At 33.6% G+C, this 21,179-nt stretch overlaps 1 protein-coding gene across 1 annotated transcript; it reads left to right on the forward strand.

The window, feature by feature from the left end:
* Positions 1-665: 665 nt before the first annotated feature.
* Positions 666-15,970, forward strand: fah (fumarylacetoacetate hydrolase (fumarylacetoacetase)). Its single transcript, XM_026266897.1, has 14 exons — positions 666-1,255; positions 1,682-1,792; positions 1,876-1,997; positions 2,369-2,418; positions 4,097-4,187; positions 6,298-6,395; positions 7,294-7,346; positions 8,096-8,195; positions 10,784-10,914; positions 13,144-13,219; positions 13,298-13,344; positions 14,018-14,119; positions 15,285-15,402; positions 15,477-15,970. The coding sequence occupies exons 1-14, from the start codon at positions 1,175-1,177 to the stop codon at positions 15,551-15,553; spliced, it is 1,257 nt and encodes a 418-aa protein (XP_026122682.1). The 5' UTR covers positions 666-1,174; the 3' UTR covers positions 15,554-15,970.
* Positions 15,971-21,179: the final 5,209 nt, after the last annotated feature.

Below are 21,179 nucleotides of genomic sequence, written 5' to 3' on the forward strand. Positions count from 1 at the left end.
CTCCTGTCTCTGGTTTAACAGGTTTTTTTGCACTTCATTACAGACTGTGATTGACATTTTCCTCATATTTCATTTATTAGAGTGAGTGGAAGTTGCGAGTGGTTTTATTTATGTTTGTGTATTCACTGCATTCATGCTCAATAAAGTTTTACACGTCACACTGTAGCAAGCGCTCTAGTGACTCAGTTTAGCCAAATATACAGTCTCCCTAGTTTGTTTAATAACATTATATGTGTTTATGCTATTGATAGTGAAATACACTACTGGCAACACTGCTGCAAAATCTTGCCATTAATATTTTGGTATACTTAAAAGGTAGAAATAATTTAAGTGGTTTGCAAATCCGATTATACCTTCATTCTTATTATGATACAATACTTGCCTTTCAGGTGCTATAAATGATCTTTAACATAACCCTGACTTATATTTATGCACCAGGAAACCTTAATGTCAGAGACCGTAAAAAAAAAAAAAGAAAAGTATGTGTGTTTTGTTCTGGAAAACGAAGTAGGCTATGTAAAGCCAACCTTGTTAATAGGTTATTACAAAAAAAAAAAAAAAAAAAATGCTTAAGAGTCTTCAAAGGGAGCCTTTGATTGGAGCTTAATGTCAGAAAATTGGAAAACAAAAAAAAAATGCATTACATGAGCTGCAAATTATCACTTTTAAATAAATATAAATTTTCACACTATGCTTATCCATGGCTTTGGTAAAAATCTAAAAGTATCGTTCTTAAGATGTTAGAAATTCGAAAAACGACATAAGCAGAACATAGCCTACGTTATGGAAAATATGATTATTCAGTTTTGTCCATCAAAAATCTTTTTATTAGGTTGCCATAAAAAAAAATGCAAAGCATAAAAACACAAAAACGTTTATGGTTGCATAAAAACATTCATAGAACATTCGGAATTAGTTAAAGTAATTGGACCCATCCCCTAAAGTTAGGATCTCGTTCTGAAAAAAAAAAAAAATGATCTCGTTCTGTGGTGGGTGCTTTTCTGCTGAGTCACGTCGAATAGACGAAGTGTACTTGACGTAGGGAGGATGGAAGGGCGCGTCTCTGATTGGCTCGCTGCTTCGACACGGGAGGCGGTAACATTCATATGTCTCCAGTGAACATCTGGAAGAGGTTCCTCGCGCTGCTGTTTAAAGAATCGACTGTGACTTCAAAATGTCTTTCGTAAAAGTGGAGGAGAAAAGTGACTTTTCTTATCACAACTTGCCTTACGGAGTTTTCTCCACACCGGACAATGTGAGTAACTTTATTCACTCCTGGGAGTTAAAGTATGTTTGACTGAATTACTGAAGTCCCGTTGTGTAACTAATAAGATCGAGAAAATGACTAAATGATGTTATTACTTCCACTGCAATTCTGTGTGCACACAAGGTTTCGAAGGTCAGCATGCACATTAAAAATCTGAATTATGAATTTAAGGTCAAATTTATTATTATTTTTTTAACTTCCAAGCTTTATTGGCACGATTGTCAACTTTTATAATACTGACAAAGCATGTAGTATTTAAAGTATTTCAGACGTCAATATACATATTTGGAACATGCTGGGAGAACATGATCTGTCATAAAAGCAAAGGAAATCCAAAGACATTCCGAAGTCCATGCAACATTTTAAAATCGGCAAGATACTTTTTAACTCGTATAAAATGTTTGGATATAACAGCCCAGGCACAGAATTGGTGTTGCCATTGGAGACCAGATTTTGGACCTCAGTGTTATCAAGCATCTTTTCAATGGACCAGCTCTTGTGGATCATCAGAATGTTTTTGAACAGGTGAGCTCCATATAGTTTTGTATTAAACATTATGGATTATTTTGCATCCTTATGCTTTTTTTCCCCCTCCTTTTTCATCAAAGCCCACACTCAATGCTTTTATGGCTCTGGGTTATGATGCTTGGAGGGAAGCGAGAAAGTGCCTCCAGATGCTTCTGGCCGCAGATGAGTCCACGCTGCGTGATGATGTCAGTTTAAGAAACCGGTAAATGTCCCTCATACAATATGGATATTCCATTTAGTTAGTGTACTTATTACTGCATATTACTAAGTATCCACTGTTTGTGAATATGTAGAACACTATAAATGCAACATTTTAAATAGTGTTATGCAACTATGCATTTATTATTTTTATTTATCAATATGCATTTATTAATAATAAAACAATTCAATAATAATATTATTATTGTTTTTTATCTTATATAATTAGTTGATTGATTTATCGATTTAAAAGCGAAAGCTGAAGGAATGATTTAATTATTATTATATTCATATTAATTTATTTTAAACCAGGAAGCTGAAAAGGAAGTGTGTGTGTGTGTGTGTGTGTGTGTGTGTGTGATCTGTGATCTCCAGGGCATTTATTCAGCAGATTTCTGCAGTGATGCATCTCCCAGCTGAGATCGGTGAGTGTGAAAGTCAAATAGATAGCCTCCAAACTCTATATTTTCATATCACAGAACCATATTTCATGTACAACTCATGTTTCAACTCTTTTCCTAAATATAGATTTAAAGTTAACAGTGCCTTTTGTTACAAATTTGAATTAAACGGTAAATACATCTATAAATTATTATTAGCTTATTATTATTTTATCCATAAGGGATTGATTGGATCATGGAAAGTGGTGTTATACAGCAGGTTTAAGACTGGAGGTGAAGACAGATCACTGTCTGCCAAATGCAAAGTTGTGGCTGAGCAGGTTATTATATTTTGATAAAAGATTATAAAGATTATAAAGACAAACATTTTTCATTGGAAGAACTTGCACTGGTCAATAATACATACATCAACACTCTGAAGGTGTCTTTAAAGCAGTCTTTCTGAATTCTGAATTTGACTAGTGTCTTTAAAATTGTCCCGTTGAGACAGAACTCACGATTCTGTTTCATGATGACCACTAGAGTGCACTATTCCCTAACTATCACTATCAGAACCATTCAGAAACCCTCTCATGCCTTGAAAAAGATTACAGTCTTCTCTTTGTTCTGCATTATGAGTGTTGATGCTTTTCTGTTTTTTTATGCCCTTTTTCTCTAGTAGGACAGCACTGATTTAAAAAACAAGCAAGCAAACACACATTTCTATATTTTTATTAAAACCTCATCTTCTTAGCAGTGAGTTACCTCACTAACTCATGCAGTTACTTTAGCATTTATTTGTATTTTTTAACTATTTCAGTGCTTATTTATGACATTTATTATTTATTTGAATACTGTATTCCTGATCGGGCTTTCTTGCTCTTGAGCATGTAATTTTGCATGTAATTGTGTTATGAGGACACTTAATAAATAAGGACAGATAAAATACAAGTTAAAAACCTGGTGATTCTTGAAGGAATGTTTCTGCGCTGAACAATTTTTTAAAGATGGGCAGAAATCTGGAGATTTCTTTGAAAGGTGTTTTTTTTATAGTGTCTTGGTGGAGTTACAGGGACAGTACATCCCAAAATTAAATGGTTTTTTTATACTATCAGACAAATGTTTGGTATAATTAATTTTGAATTAAATAATGATTGAGTAATATATATATACAGGTGTATCTCAATAAATTAGAATTTCATGAAAAAGTTCATTTATTTCAGTAATTCAACTCAAATTGTGAAACTTGTGTATTAAATAAATTTACTGTGTGTATATATATATGTATATTTTTTATATTTATATTTAATATTCCTCTCTTTCAGACCTCGAAAATCACTTGCATCAGATTTAGCATAATTTCTACCAAATGTCATTAGATATCAGCTGTCGCATTGCCAATTAAAAACTGAAAATTTCGATTGAGATTTGAGAGCAACAGCAGAGGTGGCGCTTATCACTGAATACCTCAATAAATGGAAGTTTCAGTCATAAATGTATAATAGTTTTTCTCACACAAAGCAGGAGGATTAGTTATTGATGACAGAACTTTCATTTCTGGTTGAGATGTTTCCTTAATGTAGTACACCAGAAACCGAACTGAATAAACCTGAGCAGAAGTCTGACACAGAGGGATAAGACAAACTGAGATTTTTTACATGTGTTTACTCCTCATTAGCCTCCATGTTTTTTTCCATCTTTTATTCTTCCTTCTCTGCAACAGGCGACTACACGGACTTTTACTCATCGAGAGATCATGCCACCAACGTTGGAATAATGTTCCGTGGAAAAGAAAATGCCTTGATGCCCAACTGGTATGTGACAGCCTATTAATATTCCTCAGACTCTTAAATACTAACATCCAAAGCAAGCGTGCATCCGAATCGCTCCATCACCGGCTCCTGCTGACTTCATATTTCACTCATCTTTTGAGTTACTAACCATATATGTACGAGTTTTAAAGACCCAGCAAAGTTCCTTTAAGTTATTCCCGTAAACACTCGCTTTATTCTTTCCCGGCGTACGCCTGTCAGGCTAAATAATGCACCTGCACATTTTCCAGCTCGCTGTGAAAAACGTCTTTTAGCAATAACTCTTGCCTCCGAAACAGAACTGTATTTCTTGTCACATTTTCACTTACAAAGCCCAGGAAGGGAGTCATTCGCCCGGAGACAGAACAAGGACTTGTGAGGAAATGAAGAGGGAGGCTTTTTAGAAATGTAATTTCATCAGCTCGCCTATCTGAAGTTCCCCTCGGCTCAGTCAGTCTGTCAGCGGGCCTCTCCAAACGCGTGTCACTTCATCAGGAAAGAATGAGAATTAGTCTGGAGGAAAGTCGTTAGTTGGGTTACACTGTGCTTGAAGCTGCTGCGCTTTTGAGGTCGGGGTGATTTCTGGAGGAGGATTATTTGAAGTGAAAAGTTAAAGACGTAGGTCACACAGAAGTGTAAATTCTGCCAATATTTACTCACCCTCATGTTGCTTCAAACCTGCATGCTGTTATTTTTTTAAGGGAGAATTTTTGTACGTTCTTTTGGACAATTATTGAAGAGTCTTTTTACTTTTTGCTCTTTCTGAAGTAAAATAGTTAAGTCGAGAAAGACAATGAAAATATTAAGCGTTTAATATAGTGAAATGTGTATTATTATATTATGATATTATGCGTGTCTAATATAGTGAAATTTATATTATTATACATATATACAAATAATTTATACAATAATAATAATAATTTATATATATACAAAAGTTAATTTGGAACGATCATGCATAAAATCATCTCAAATTCAAAGATTATTCTAGCCAGAAGTATTTTAAAAAACAGTGACTATGATTTCCATTTACCTCCATTAAAAGGCATATCTGAAACATTATTTTGTAAAGAAATGGCATCAGTGAATAGGTAGAGAACCAATGTTTAGATTATTTTTTTATGTGATAAATGATTAATATTTTTATTCCTCTGTTATAAATAGTCAAATAATTTGCTAATTTTAAAGAGTTTTATTTTGAAGCCTAAATGCATAATTTTTTGCAGAATGTGATATATCCTCTCAACCAATCACAGTGCACCATTCCACGAGCTCTAGACAGTAATGGCGGTGCTCTGAATACACCCGGCATCCTAGTTTTCCTCATCTACTTTGTACTTTGTGATCAACAAACAAGGGCTGCACAATAAATCGCATGTGAGTGTCATGCGCATCTCTTCAGGAAAGCCGATTCTGTGATTAATATTACCAGTAAATCTCCATCACGTGATTTTAGATGGAAATTATTCAGATGCATTTAATACACAGGGAGTTAGTGTTTTTATTGATGCCATTTATGTTTTTGTTAATACCGCACACAGAACTAGTCAACTAAATGAATGTAACATGGCAAAGATGAATGCACTTTTGGAAGTTGAATGTAAAGGGAAATCATTTTGTAATTTCTGTGGTCTAATGTGATGTTGTTGTTCATGATTACATTTTCTTTTATTGCTGTAATTAATTTATAGCATTAACAAGATGACCAGTTGAATTCATTTTGGGAGCGATGACTGATGAATGTATGTATAGTCCAGTGCCTGTATATATTAGTGCTGAGCAATGAACGATTAATCACATTCAAATTAATAGTTTATATTACAAATGTGTGTGTACTGTGTATATTTATTTTTTAAAGACACGCACATACAGTATATGTTTATCACGATTAATTGTTGCCCAGCGTGTGTGTGTGTGTGTGAGAATAATGAGATTTTTACAGTAAATAGAAACAATGTCTTGGTTTGGGTTGGGACAACATGAGGAAAGGTAAATGATGACAGGAATGCCATTTATGGACCTCTTAAAGGATGCAAAGTCCTCCATATAAAGCACTTCTGGAAAGTTATCATGTGATCTGACAAAGGGAATGATATATTATCCTGTCTTATAGGCTTCGCCTGCCAGTGGGGTATCATGGGAGAGCTTCATCTGTGGTGGTCTCTGGAACACCAATCAGAAGACCTCGAGGACAGATGAGACCAGACGCAGGTAAACAAAAGATGACTCATCAACACAAGAAGTTCTTCTGCTGTAAAATGTAGAATTTATAAAACAAAAATAAACTGTATTGTTTCTTTTTTATTGTTCTTAAAGGAAAAGTTCACCAAAAATTTAATTTTGCTAAAAATGTACTCACCGTCAAGCCATCCAATATATAGATGAGTTTGTTTCACACCATGCTCAAAAAAAACTTTCTAAAACTTGTACAAAACCGTAAGTAGTGTAATTGGCTCAGAAAATCTCCATTCTGCATCCAAATCGTTTTTTTTTTTTTTTTTTTTTTTTTTTTACTTTGCCCATGTTTAGCATGAGAATCCAACTCTTTAACAGTGTAAATAACTCAACATCCATGAAATAGCATTAGGAGTTAAAATGTTTGTCTCTTACAAACAAGCAGCTTTTTGGTCATAATTAAAAGAACTACATAATTTGAAGTATGCTAATTATTGTGAAGTGTAAATATGTTTAGAATGTACATATTTATAAATATTAGTGTTTGTATTTATAAATACGTATTTAAATGCCTGTATTTTGAAGTTTATTTTAGCAGTTAAGTGCACATTGCAGTGTTCTCGGTGTGAATAGCGTGTTGTGCATTAACATATGGCACAGTCAGCACATTGTCCAAGAAAAACGATATTTGCATTTGCTTATTTTGCGTCATAGACATCATAGCAGTGGCAGGCTGATTAATGGCATCATGTTTCATGAAAAATCTCCATGTGGCTTGGAGTGATCAGGCTGTTATGATATTTTCCCATACGTTAAATGATTGCTTTCACTGGTCAGCGAACCTGCACCGTTCATTATAACAGCCTCACTTGTAATGAACTCTGCTGCTAAATCCATCAAAACAGCTGTAAATCTGTGTTTGTTTCTCTTTCAGCTCAGCCGCCCATCTTTGGGCCTAGCAAGCAGCTGGATATAGAGTTAGAGATGGTGAGTTTATGTGTTATGTGATGCAGCTCATTAGTTTATTATTGAGCATGTTATTGTGAGTCATTGCTGGTTCACTCCTGTGCAGCAATGATGTAAGGAACTAAAGACTTATAGATCTCAGTCCTAACCCCGCTTTCCCCGTAAACAAGGCACTCAGGAGAATGTCTTTACAAGAAATGTACTTTCAGTGGAAATGTTTCCTGAATTGCACTCAATTTGTCACTTTCTGCTTGCAGTAATGCTATAGAAATATATGAAATTCAAAATGATTAAATTAAACACTTTTAAATCTAATTTTTTGTTGTTGTAAAATCAGTAAAACTCCAGTTAAAACAGATTTAACACTTATTTGAGAAATATTTAATAATTTTAATTAATGTGCAATCATAAAACAATAAAAGAAAAAGAAATGCATTTAGATGCATCAAGCCAGCTTTGTTTTTTTTTTTCTATAACCTTTTCCTCCATGAATAAAGTATTCGGTGGCTATGAAATAACCAGAATGTATTAATGTAATTAATTTTTCACTTTCAGATTACCATTTAGGCTTAATGTAATGAACTTATGAGTGGTGCGAGCCTCTCTGTTATTTACTCATGCATTTATGTGCTACTTGGATAACAATGTTGTTAGGCAAGGTGCCACAGAGATGAATTAATACCTGAACTAACTTTCTGTTTGCTTCTGCAGATACTTGTCTCAAAATATAGTGCAGTATTCTAATATTGAATATGGCATTTGTCTTTCAGGCGTTCTTCGTGGGAAAGGGGAACAAACTTGGAGAGCCCATCCCAGTGGAGAAGGCTCACGAACACATCTTTGGCATGGTGCTTATGAACGACTGGAGTGGTGAGAGCTAACTTTTGCAATGCATGTTCTTCAAAATCAGCTCATAAGATGTTATATAACCTATATATTGCAAAATAAGTGTGAAAATGGGAAAATGGGTTAGAGTTCCATCCAGTAGAATTACCATGTATCTATACTGGTATGAAGATGATATGTCATTAAACCATATTAAGTACTTGACATTTCAAGAACACTGCATTTAACACCACCCATCTTAAAAAATAAATAAAAATAAAATCTGCTTTTCATTTGTCTTGTCGTCTATGAACAAAAACAGTTAAACATTCATATAAATCTCAGTTTACAAATCATGCCACAACTCGGCTTCACTTGAGAGAATTTTAATCATATCTTGCGAGGTTTCTTCAACTGTTCAGAGAAGCCTGCCGCTGTCTGAGTCTGGCGTGGCGTGATTTATCAGTGTTTCCTGGTCAGGCAAGCGTGCCATTTCTGACCAACAACCGCTGTTAATTCTTTTCATTATCTAACCATCTCTTCTTAAACCTGCAATGTCTCCTTCTTGAGCACACTAAACAAATTGCATTTTTATGAGCCGTTGAGCAGACTCGGGAAATGAGAAACACTTTTTGGGGCGAGGAGGCAGAGGCTGATGCTTGGTGAAGTGTGCATGCCAAGCTACGTCCGTTTACACAGCATCTGCTTAGCTGTTCAGTTTCCTTCGACAGAATGCTGTGTTCTTGAGTAAAATATAAGTATTTTGACTTTTAATGGTTTGTGCCAATCAAAAAATGTAGTCCGTGAAGTGAAATATTGGCTGACATTAGTAAGAAAACATAAACATTCAAGAAATGTTTGGAAACCAGTATTGTTTCATCAGAATTGTTGCAAAGTAATTCATTTACTTGTTTACTTTTTTTTATTATTTACATAAATGCATGGGAATTATTTTAAACACGCAGTACTGTATTGCTCTGCTTTGCTGCATTATTTTAAAAATGCAAAGAAAAGTCACAATTATATATTAAAAACTTAATTCAATGCTAAAATGCATTAATGAGTTCTAATTTAAAATGTTATTTGTCATTTAAAATCACTATTTGAAATGTAAAAATCCAAAAGCCATTATTTTGCTTTTGCATTACTGTCTTGCTTTGCTTTGTTGCAAAACTTAGTGAACTACATTGCATTGTATGTGTGACATATAAATTGATAGAAATATTTTATAATATATTTAACATTTTTCATCACTTCAATAATAAAAAGCATCACTAAACAATTTAAATATGTATTATTTTAGCCAATATTTTTGTGTAATTAATTGAAACCCTAAAGCACAAAGTCGCTTAGGTATATTTGTAGCAATAGCCATAAAAACATTGTATGGGTCAAAATGATCGATTTATAATATGCATTGTTAAGAATTCATTTGGACCACTTTAGATTTTTTCTGCACCCTCAGATTCCAGATTTTCAAATAGTTGTATCTTGGCTAAATATTGTCTGATCCTAATAAACCATACATCAATGGAAAGCTGATTTATTACAGATAGATCTCTGTATAATTACACTTAAGGCTGGATTTGTGGTCCAGGCTTACATTTGCTTTAACATTTCTATGTATTTTATATTGCCATTATTTTTGGATTTGCATTTGTGTTTTTATGTCAATGACACACTGTTTTATAAAACACTTATGGCTTGTGTTAATGCCACTTCCTTCCAGATTTTACTTTAAATTAAGTGTTTTCTCTCTTGCTTTTCTTTAGAAGACATCTCTTTCTCTTCCAAACTTCCTTCCTCACCAGAAGCGAGTCCCAGTTCTCATTTGATACACGTTCCTCAGAAATGCTTCATGTCTTCTAGCGAGAGTCTGTCAGAATTATGCAGAGGGTAGATATCTGTATGTCATACGTGTACAGCTCCAGAATGTCTTGTGCTGTTTGAAGCAGATACTAGTAGTCTGTCTGCGTCCATGCAGAGAGATGACGTCTGGATGATGTGCATTGGCATCTCTTTGGCATCTTTTCTGCTTAATGCTGCGAGAAATACTCCGATGCATCAGTCTGGATGGGATTTCTAGATATATGAATGGATTTAAAACATGATGAATAAATAAAGACACGTGACGGCTAAAGAATATCAATGTTGTGAGGACTTTATGAATGCTTGCGCTTTCAAATTCAATTATCTCGCCTTAATTTGACCGGATTTATTTGTCTGGATAAAAGCTTTATAGGTCTTATTTTGCCAGCACATTTTGGTTTGGAAAATGTAATTATAATGCAGTGTAATGTATTATGGTGAAGTGTGGGAATTTACACTGCAGCAAATTATTCCTTAGATAAATCAAATCTCGCACTGTTGCAAAACCAAGTGAACTACATAGTCAGCATTGTAAGAGGTCATATGCACATGTCCACTGCACAGGCTGTTCCAGATTCAGGCAAGCAGCATAGAAGATAGAGTTTAAATGCATCTGGTTGTTTAGGACACATGCATTTAAACAGTTTTCAGCATGGCAAATGTTTTAAAGAAAGTTAAGTTGAAAGTTCAAGCCCCAGCAAAACGCACTGCCTCAATGCAAATGCGTGACTTATACATTGTCTTTTTTCTCTTTTATGTTGCAGCTCGGGATATCCAGGCTTGGGAGTATGTTCCATTAGGGCCGTTCCTGGGCAAGAATTTTGGGACCACTATCTCGCCCTGGGTCGTTCCCATGGAAGCACTGATGCCCTTTGTAGAGCCCAATCCACTTCAGGTAAATTGGGTCGATTGTAAGTGTAAGAGTTTGAATAGTTTGGGAATTGAATGACACTATAAATTCACACACTGCATTCCTAAAAATGTGTAAAGAAAACTGCCATTTTCCATCTTTTTTTTCTTTTGTGTGTGTGTGTGTGTGTGTGTGTGTGTGTGTGTGTTTGTATCAGTATCATCCTACATTGGATGTTTTCTAGTTTCCTGTTTATTTTAAGATCATAATCTAGCACTTCATTACTGTATGTGATGCCTTTCATTCTCTATATGCTGTTTGAGAAGACTTCGTTTCTCAGGTTTTGACCTTTTGAACATTATTTATTTGGTTGCACTTTCACTTGTTTTTAGATCATACTCTAGCATTTCATAGGGACAGATTATGGTAGATTATAGAAAATTTGATTGTTTGGAGAACACCTTCTCTTTAAACGCACAAGACAAATATTTCTTTTCCATATACAATTTTAAAGGCCATGACAGCTCTTTGGGACTCTGCAATATTGGTGCATTTCTAATTTGACATAAAAATAAGAATAAAGACTTTTGTTACAGAAAATTATATTTCATATGAATGTTGTTCTTTTGAACATTCTGTTGAGGGAATCCTTAAAAAAGCACAAAAATATGAAGCAGCACAACTGCTTTCAATATTGATAATAATCATAAATGTTTCTTAAGCAGCAAATCAGCATATTAGAATGATTTCTGAAGGATCATGTGACACTGAAGACTGGAGTAATGATGCTAAATATTCAGCTTTCAACACAGAAATAAATTACATTTTAAAACATGTTCAAATAGAAAACAGTTATATGAAATTTTAATAATATTTAACACTTTTTCCAGTTTTACTAGTTGATCAAATAAATGCAGCCTTAACATTTCATAAACCTTAGAAAAAAAATCTTACCCACACCAAAACTTTGAATGGAAGTGTATAACATCAGTATAGTATTTTTTTTTTTTTTTTTTTTTTTACCTGCTGTCTGTTACATATATAGGCAGCATCCAGAAATAAAACATTGGAAGTGAATGATTTGGATCTCTCTACACAGGCAGCAGCTCCATGTATCACACAAATAGCCTTTCTTCATGCTAAATGGATGGGTGCCTTTTGAAGGCAACATAATCATGCCTACCTTTGGTAGAAGCTCTTTGGTGACTTTAAAACGCTGCCTCCATAGGCTTTGGACAAAGTATCCGATTAGCACCTCAGGAGCAGCCATTGCAGACACATTAACTTTAAAAATGATGGTCAGAGTGCAAATTTTTTTCAACTTTACAGCTCTGTGGAACGAACTCTTCATCATCAAAGACGGCAGAGTGCAGACTTTGCATATAAGTGGGAAATGAGACGTGCTAAAGGCCGTTCCTTGAGTTACTGCTTCACTCTTACTATACAGCAGCCAGCCACTGTGAGCAAAAGAGACAAAACACATCTTTATTCTTTTACACATTCATTTGTTGGATCAGTGATTGTCATTTGATGATTTGCTGCCCAAAAATGGGCCGCAGGACTGTTCTGATGATTCAGTGCTAATGTAGCTCTCTTTTATTATTTTCAGGAGTTCTTGGATTTTTTTAAAAAGCAAATATATATTGATTGTAATGCATATTGTGCATTTGACAAAAAAAGAAGCATGCATTTTAAAAAAATAATTGAAAATGCTTAAATCAAAATCAAAATATTATGAATATCGTGAAAAAGTTATTTTGTTTGTACCTTATTTAAAAAAGTAAATCTTTTATATATTCCAGAATCATTACATGTACAGAAAAAAAATGTTTTTTTCTTTTTTCTTTTATTTTGATGATTAGAGCTTACAGTTCATGAAAGTCAAAAATTAATTATCTCAAAATATTAGAATATTTCCTAAGGTCAACCCCCCCCCCCCCACCATATATATGTTACATATTACATAACAAAATATATTAACAGCCATCAAAATAAATATTGTGCATAGGTAAAACAAGTGATATTTTTATTCATTTTGATTTACAGATGCACATTTACATTTGAATGGCTTTTTGACCTGCATGGATAACTATGTAGCTCCAGCATCTAATACCTGAAGCTATGTGAACCTGACAAATCCTGACCTCTTGATGCAAAATTTTGAGTTCAGATGTGCCTTTCTGCACCCGAGAAGACTTGGTTTTCATGCTTTGGCTAGGATGTGCACTTAATGCCTGGGGAGGTTTTCCAAATGCTATTCTGTTGTCATTTCAGGACCCCGCACCTCTTCCATACTTGTGTCACGATGAGCCTTACACGTTCAACATCAACCTGTTTGTCGCTGTGAAAGGTGTGTGTCACTGTAACATCTGTCTGTCATTAAGCATACGCTGCATGTGAAAGTCTCGTTTGTTTCTCATCTGTCCAGGTGAGGGGATGCGAGAGGCCGCCACCATTTGCAAATCCAATTTTAAGGTATGGGATAGATTTGCATTTGTTTTGCATTTGCACACTGCTGTTTCAGAAATAACTCGTAGTGACAATGTACTGTACCCATTTGATTATACATGATTTTCCCTGGAAAAACTCCAGAATGAACCAGATATGGATCAGAAAAGATAAGACATATATGATTGCACAGAGGAAGGCAATGATAAACATACTCTACACAATTATGCAGAATTGCTGGCCAAAATATTGTGTTTGGTCACACTGTGACAAGAAACTACAAAATACTGAAATATTTTGGCCAAATAAAAATGTAAAAATATTTTCTGATTACCCTTTGACCCCAATAGAGATTATTTCATCCTCAGTTGGAATTGTTTTGTGTTGTTTTCTGTGCATAAATACACACTCTTGCTGTTTATATGTGGTCTGTTTGCCCCGTGCAAGTTTAGATTTGCAACTTCATGCTATAACCTAATTTGCATAATTCCATTAGTGAATGGGGCACTAAACGACACAGACTGTGCAGAGCAAATAAACAAAGCTATTCATTCTCAATGCCTCTGCGTTGGGCTTGTGTTATCGGTTCTGGGAGAAACTCATTCCATTTCCAGCCTCTCTGGATCGTCACATGCAGAGAAAGCCATTCTTGTTTAGTAACAGACAGCAGGCATGTGTAATGTGTTGTGTGTCTTCTCAGTACATGTACTGGTCCATGAAACAGCAGCTGGCACACCACACAGTCAACGGCTGCAACGTCAGACCGGGAGACCTGCTGGCATCAGGCACCATCAGCGGACCGGTGTGTGTGAGAGAGAGAGAGAGAGAATATGTCAAAGAAAGAACTCTGCCATCTTGTGATTAAGAACAAGAATTAACGATTCAGATAAGTTCTGAATCCTTAAAAAAAAAAATCATTAGAATTTTTACTAATGCAAGTTCATGGAATCCACATTTGTATTTTATTTAATTGTAATTCAATGTTAATGTTAGTAAGTAGTATGATTAATACAATATATATAAGATATATTAATATAATACATGTAATTGTAATTGTTAATAATAGTTATATATATATATATATATATATATATATATATATATATATATATATATATATATATATAATTTATATTTTTTTATTTAGGTTAATACATTGGAAGCCATTTTAACTTTTAATTTAGCCTTTTAACTTTTAATTATTACATTTAACTATAATTATTAAAAAATAAAGTAATTTCGTGCACATGACTGGGAGTCATGTGTTCTTTTTTGTTTAATTTCAATCTTTATATTCTGTAAATGATATAATCATTAACTATTAAACTATTAAATATAACTATAATTATTAAATATAAAAAGATTTAAGTAAATTCACTGGAAGGCATTTATATTTTTATATTATAGTAGTAGTAGAAATAAAGATAAAAAAGTAGTTAAATAAACTGGAAGACACATTTACATTTTGATATTTGAACTGTTAAATCTAGTAAATAATATAATAATTAACTTAAATGATTAATTTCGACTACAATCAGTAAGATTAATAATAATCATAAAATATTGCAAATAATTAAGAAATGTTTGTCAAAAAAACAACAATGATTTACAAAAATAAAATGTATTTTATATTCTGTAAATGTAAAAAGCAATTCAAGAAAATAAAATGGAAGCTAAAATAGAATAATTCACTTTAATTATTAATTGTAAAAAAAGTTTAAGTAATTATTTTAAATAAAAGCACTGGAAGAAATATTTACATTTTGATATACTTTCAGTCTAGTTAAATTGAGTAAATAATATAATAATTGCCATTATTAATTTTAAGGATAATTACTAATAAAAAATACAAATATTTATTAAGAAATATTTTTTTGTCATATTTACCTGAAAACGCAATTTTCTCAAACATTTGTCTGTATAGAGCTGTATGAAAGGGTTCTGACTCTGTATCTGTGTGCATGAAGGATCCCGAGAGTTTTGGCTCCATGCTGGAGCTCTCATGGAGGGGATCCAAGACTATTGACCTCGGCGAGGGAGAGACAAGGACCTTCCTGAAGGACGGGGACCAGGTCACTCTCTCAGGTGGGCCTCTAGACTCTTTGTGTGCTGATGGAAATGTGATCTCTGTGATAAGGGTTATGTCTCTGTCTGTGCAGGTCATTGTGAGGGCAGGGGTTACAGGGTGGGCTTCGGTCTGTGTGAGGGGAAGATCCTTCCTGCCCTGCAACACTGACACAGTTCTCTGACTGTAAGCCAGACGCAACAGCCATCAACAAATGCAGTATTATTCATGATCTAATACTCATGTCTTTTCAAAATAACATGAAGCACTTTTTACGTTCATAATCTGGCACATTTCTGAATAATGTGGGGTGGAACTTGATTTTATCCATCTGGATTGTGCAGATTGGTCATTAAATATCATAAAATATGAAGGAAAACATAAAAGAACGTGTTTGTTTAGATAACCTTTGTGATCTTAGGAAAATATGTAGGTAAGATAGTAATGCATCATTATGGGCCTCCACATGATGGAAAATGGTCATTCATTTCTGCAATTGAACTAGTTTTTGCAGAAATTACACACTTGAATTGCTTTGTCACTCTGTTACTGAAAAAGAATTCAATAAAGTTACTCATTGTTTTTAAACTGTTTTAAGTCATGCTTTTTTATTTACTTTTGATTTAAAAAAAATGTTATTATAATTTTTTATGTCCATAAAATGTTTGCCCATTGCATGTTGTTTAGCTAATAATGCAATATGATAAAACTGCATACTACCAGAAAGATTGGGGAAAATAATACATTTATAATTACTAATCATTTTTGCTTTTCAGTATTGAATGAACATAATTATGAGAATTTTTCTCACTTCATCTTGGATGGATTTATTTTCATGCACATTTATAAATTAATAATGCAATTATAATTTTTTATGTTTTTATTTAACATTTTACCACCATGTGTTTTTTCCCCCCTAACACATTAATACTACCTTTTTCATTCTGCATGTTTATGCAATATTTTATTTTATTTTATTTTATTTTGCTAACGTAGTGTTTTAATACCTTTTTGCTTGTTTTATTTGTTTATTTATTTAGCTATTTTTACGTAACTTTATTTACTTCACTGCACTGCATTTTGCGAATGAGAAGGATGAAGAAAGCATTGCAAAGGTGATAAAACTGAACCAAAAAGAAACTTGAAACTTTGTATGTAAGCAAAGTGACGTTTTATAACATTAAAAATGGACATGTTTTTGCTATATCTCCTGAGCTGCTAACAGATGGTGCGTTTGGAGCCGTGTGGTGGAGATCACGAGTCATCAGAGGTCAGATGGTCCATCCACGACTCCTTCAGCGTAAGTGTGTTGTCTGCAGACAGAGATGGAAGGATCTGGCGTTCACTCTTACAGTGTGTTTCTCCCCCTCTGTGATCAGACTTTTATTCATGAATCTTGGCGGCCTCACAGATGGACCTCTAGCGTTACTAAAGGAGGAAAGCAGGGGATAAATCTCTGAATACAGTGTGTGCTACCAATAAAAGTGTGGTGCTGTCAGCTCCGTTTAACATAATTAACCCCTGGCAGACTGACTAATTAACCCTTATACTGAATGAAGCAGATTAACTAGTACCAAACTAGTACAAAGATCTGCTGATTTTAATCCGCTTTTATTGTTATATTTATTTGTTTCATTATATAGGTGGGGTTGATTACTAAGAACTGTGTGTGTGTGTTTATTCAGAAAGGGTCTGTCCAGAGTGTTATAAATGAAACCCATAGGAGATGCATTTAATCAATGCAGAGGTACTTTACAAATGCAAATGTACAAAACGTAAACATTTTTATCTCACACTCAAAGCACAGGCCAAAAACAGGCTATACAGTCTACACAGATCCTAACAAAGAGACTATTACTATTATATATTACAATTATTATATTTTTTTAAAAGCTGAAGGATCGTGTGACACTGAAGACTGGAGTAATGATGCTGAAAATTCTGCTTTGATCACAGAAATAAATTACATTTGAAAATATATTTTATATATATATATATATATATATATATATATATATATATATATATATATATATATATATATATATATATATATATATATATATATATATATATATATATATATATATATAAAATAAGACCTGGTCTCTTGTATGTTAGTGTACATCGGCCACAACAGCAGCACATCATTACTGTTAGCATAATTCAGTTAGCGCTGTGGAGAGCTTTTATCCAGCTGCCCCACAGGAATTATGAGCCCAAAGTTACTGTGCCTCTGAGTTAATATAAGTATTGATTTGTGTGAGTTGTGTGGCAGTGCTGTTATATTGTGTGTGTGTGTGTGTGTGCGTGAAGGTTCAGTTAGCAGCACACAGCTAATTTCAGAGCTTTCAAACAAATGCCAGAACACCGATGTAAACACATTAACACTGATTGGAAATGAAATAATTCAACTTTTAACAGATTTCTTGGTGACACATCATGCAAACTGGACTTGTTTTGGATGCACTGTGCAGTACAGTCTTATTACATTTTCACGTTTCCATCAGTTTTATAGAGATTGAGATCACATTTTACCACAATATTGTGTTTTAACGGAAAACCAATTCATAGGTCTTTCCTGTGTCCTCAGCTTCACTTTCCATCACTTTCACTTCACTTGAATTGTAATGTAGTCAATTTAGGTCATTTTAATGTAGTTCATTTATTTGACTATTTTTATTATTTTAAGAAATTTGCAGATACAGCCAGGGAGGAACACTGGGCTAAACAGAAACTTTTAATTTTAACTTAAAATTAACTTATAATTTTGGAGGGAAAACAGAAGTATGAAAGAGTATACATTTGATGAATTCTGAGATATTCTGTGGTAGTTGGACCGTGTCGTTTTGACATTACAAAAATATGTGTAATGCCAAAGTATGGTTACAAACATATAATAATGAACTTATATGGCCAAATCCAGCTCCTAACTTCATCCTGTTAGGAGTCTGTTCATTTTCTCACCATTTCGCACATCATCACGTCACAATTAAGAAACTGTCTGAGTTTAAACAAGGTATATTTCTGAAAGTCTGGTACATGCTTTCACGGAAATTCTTCCTAAAATTACAATTCAAGTGTATTCATTTTTTGCAGGTTAGACTTTAAAAGGTTCTGCAGAACAGGAATGACCGGAGGACGGGTTAGATAAGCTGAATTAGGCTGCAGAAAAGGGGTTTGCCAGTCTGAGAAGCTCTGACAGAGCGTTTGATGGATGGGAATCTGTTGAATCTGTTTGGAGGGTGATGCAGTAAACTAGATGTTAGAAAACAGAAACGGAGCAGCCTTTGAAATTCGAAAGTGTATACGTATTGCAGTATCAGTAATGTATCATTATAGTTTTTGTTAATATTTTGAATTAGATTTTATATGATCTTTGCTGTTTTAACTTTCATTTTAGAGTTTGAGCAGATTAATTTAATTTTTTTTTGTTATATATATATATATATGTATATATATATATATATATATATATATATATATATATATATATATATATATATATATATATCTGTAGTTATTGTTTTTTCTCATAATTAATCTTTAAAAAGGTCAGTTTGTGCCTTAAATGTTTATGTATCATCAAATTGGCAAATTATTTTATCGTATTTATAATATTAAACTTACTTAAAGATTTTTTTTTTTATTTGATAACTTTGAAACTTCGAAGTTATTAATATGATTCCATTAAAATAAAGGAAAATCATCATCCTTCTTTTTATAGTGTTATATTTTTAACTATTTAACTTTTTAAATAATTCCTCCTGGTCTTATTATGCAAAATCTTATCAGTGCATATACAAAAAAGTAAAAAGTGCATTTTACGTATATAATTTTAGGCTATAAAATCTATGTCTAATGCATTAGATACGTGTTGAAGTACAATGTGTACAAATCCCAAAACAAAAACAACTCATTTGATTATTTAATGTTCCATTAGTTTCATACTGGAAGTTGATCATTGTTGTGAAAAAAACATTGTTGTGAGCAAAACATTACTGGGCTACATTTGATGAATAATTCCATTAGGCAAATGCATTTTTAGATTAAAATAATTGTACTGAACGTAATTGAGCCCTTGAAAGTGCTGCTTGATCATTTAAAAAATGTACTTTGCATCATGAACCACCTGGCTTAGAGTAGTAGAGTAATGTCTTTCTGCAGTATTTCAAATCAGGAGCTCTTTTATTCTTTGTATCCGGACTCTACAAACTAACTAACTAACTAAAAGAAAGAGTTTGTTTTCAAAAAAGCCTCTTAACCATTTATAATGCAAACCTTGATAAGAGTTAAGTAAAATGTTGGCCACACTGCCAGGAAAATGATTTGTAGCATATAAATGAATTGAATAGCAAATGAAAAGCTGAAGGTTTGATCGATCGCGCTGCACTGAGGGAAAAAAATACTCGTGTTGAGAGGAGGGGAACTTGTGGTTCTTATGATGGACAACAAATGCTTTTGCTGTGCTGAATCATCGGCTCATTTTAAGCGCTGTTTCCTCTGAGTGTATGAGATAAAGGAGGGAGTGATCAGAGGAAAAACATAAATCTATTTTTAATGAAAGTGATAACTTTCTGTCAAGCTCCTCAATAGTACTGTTTTTGAATTTAGAGCATGTACAGTTTGCCACTGTAATGCTTTTTTGTCATTACTTTTAAATTATTTTTGAAATACTTCAGGTTGCGGAGATAAGACCTTCTTGACAGGCAAATGATTTGAGATGTTCTAAGAACTTTGATTCGCTGTGTCAGTGAGGCTTTCTATCAGTGGATGATTGTTAACAAATTAATCTGTTCTTTGGAATTCATTCGAACACATGGTTTCAATGACTCTGCTTGTGTTAAAGAATGGTCATGAACTGAGAAATCAAAATTCCCTCAATCTTTTCACATAAAAGAGGTCATTGTACTATAAAAACATGTTTCAGAACTCAAAATTTTGTCGTTGGTCTAAAAACAGCAAGCTGATGTAATAGTGAGGATAAGCACCGCCTCCACAGAAGAAGATCAACATTACTGCCCGTTTAGCCCCAGCCACCCATTCACGCATGTAGTGTAAATAATGAAAGGTGAAGGCCAATGATAAAGATGCTCTGGAGACAACAAAAATGCTGCACAGAGTCAAGTTGTGAAAAACAAACAAAAAAAAGAGTATGAATGTTTTAAATGGGTCATATGACTTTGCTAAAAAAAAAAAAAAAAAAAAGAACATTATTTTGTGTATTTGGTGTAATTAAATGTGTTTTTGTGGTTTAAGATTCAAAAAAACATTATTTTCCACATACAGTACATTATTGTTTTTCCTCTATGCCCCGTCTTTCTGAAGCTCGTCTATTTTTACAAAGCTCATCATTCTGAAAAGCGATGTGTGCTCTGATTGGCCATCCAGTACCTTGTGATTGGCTGAATACCTCTACTTACCATACTGTGATGCTGTCTCCCTGCACGACGAGACAAAACCAATAAAACCCATTGCATATGAGGCATTTGTTGCATCCAGTGGGGACATAATTACTGATTGTAGTGACTTGTACTGTCTTTTTACATGTTGCTTATCGCACAGTGTAAACATAAAACAATGTCTGGAGAAACTACAAACAACAGGCACTACTTTACACAGCTCAAAACTTGTGCTTGAATGGAAAAATCCTTTTACATATGTAAACCTACTTACAGACTTTGAGTCAGAAGCACCAGATTGTCCTTGCAAAGTTAGAATTGCTCCACTTTACAGAAACAGACACCGTCATTGTAGGCTACTCTCACAGGAAACAGTCCTCGTCCTGAAATGTGCT

Source organism: Carassius auratus, chromosome 7 (genome assembly GCF_003368295.1).
Source record: "Carassius auratus strain Wakin chromosome 7, ASM336829v1, whole genome shotgun sequence".
In the NCBI taxonomy this organism is placed as follows: Eukaryota; Metazoa; Chordata; class Actinopteri; order Cypriniformes; family Cyprinidae; genus Carassius; species Carassius auratus.

Bases quoted from the DNA above. Each gene is read 5' to 3' on its own strand.
- fah (XM_026266897.1), top strand. From the start codon at position 1,175: ATGTCTTTCGTAAAAGTGGAGGAGAAAAGTGACTTTTCTTATCACAAC. The intron at 1,793-1,875 runs GTGAGCTCCATA...TTTTCATCAAAG, and splicing joins ATCAGAATGTTTTTGAACAG to CCCACACTCAATGCTTTTAT. The intron at 14,120-15,284 runs GTGTGTGTGAGA...GTGTGCATGAAG, and splicing joins CAGGCACCATCAGCGGACCG to GATCCCGAGAGTTTTGGCTC.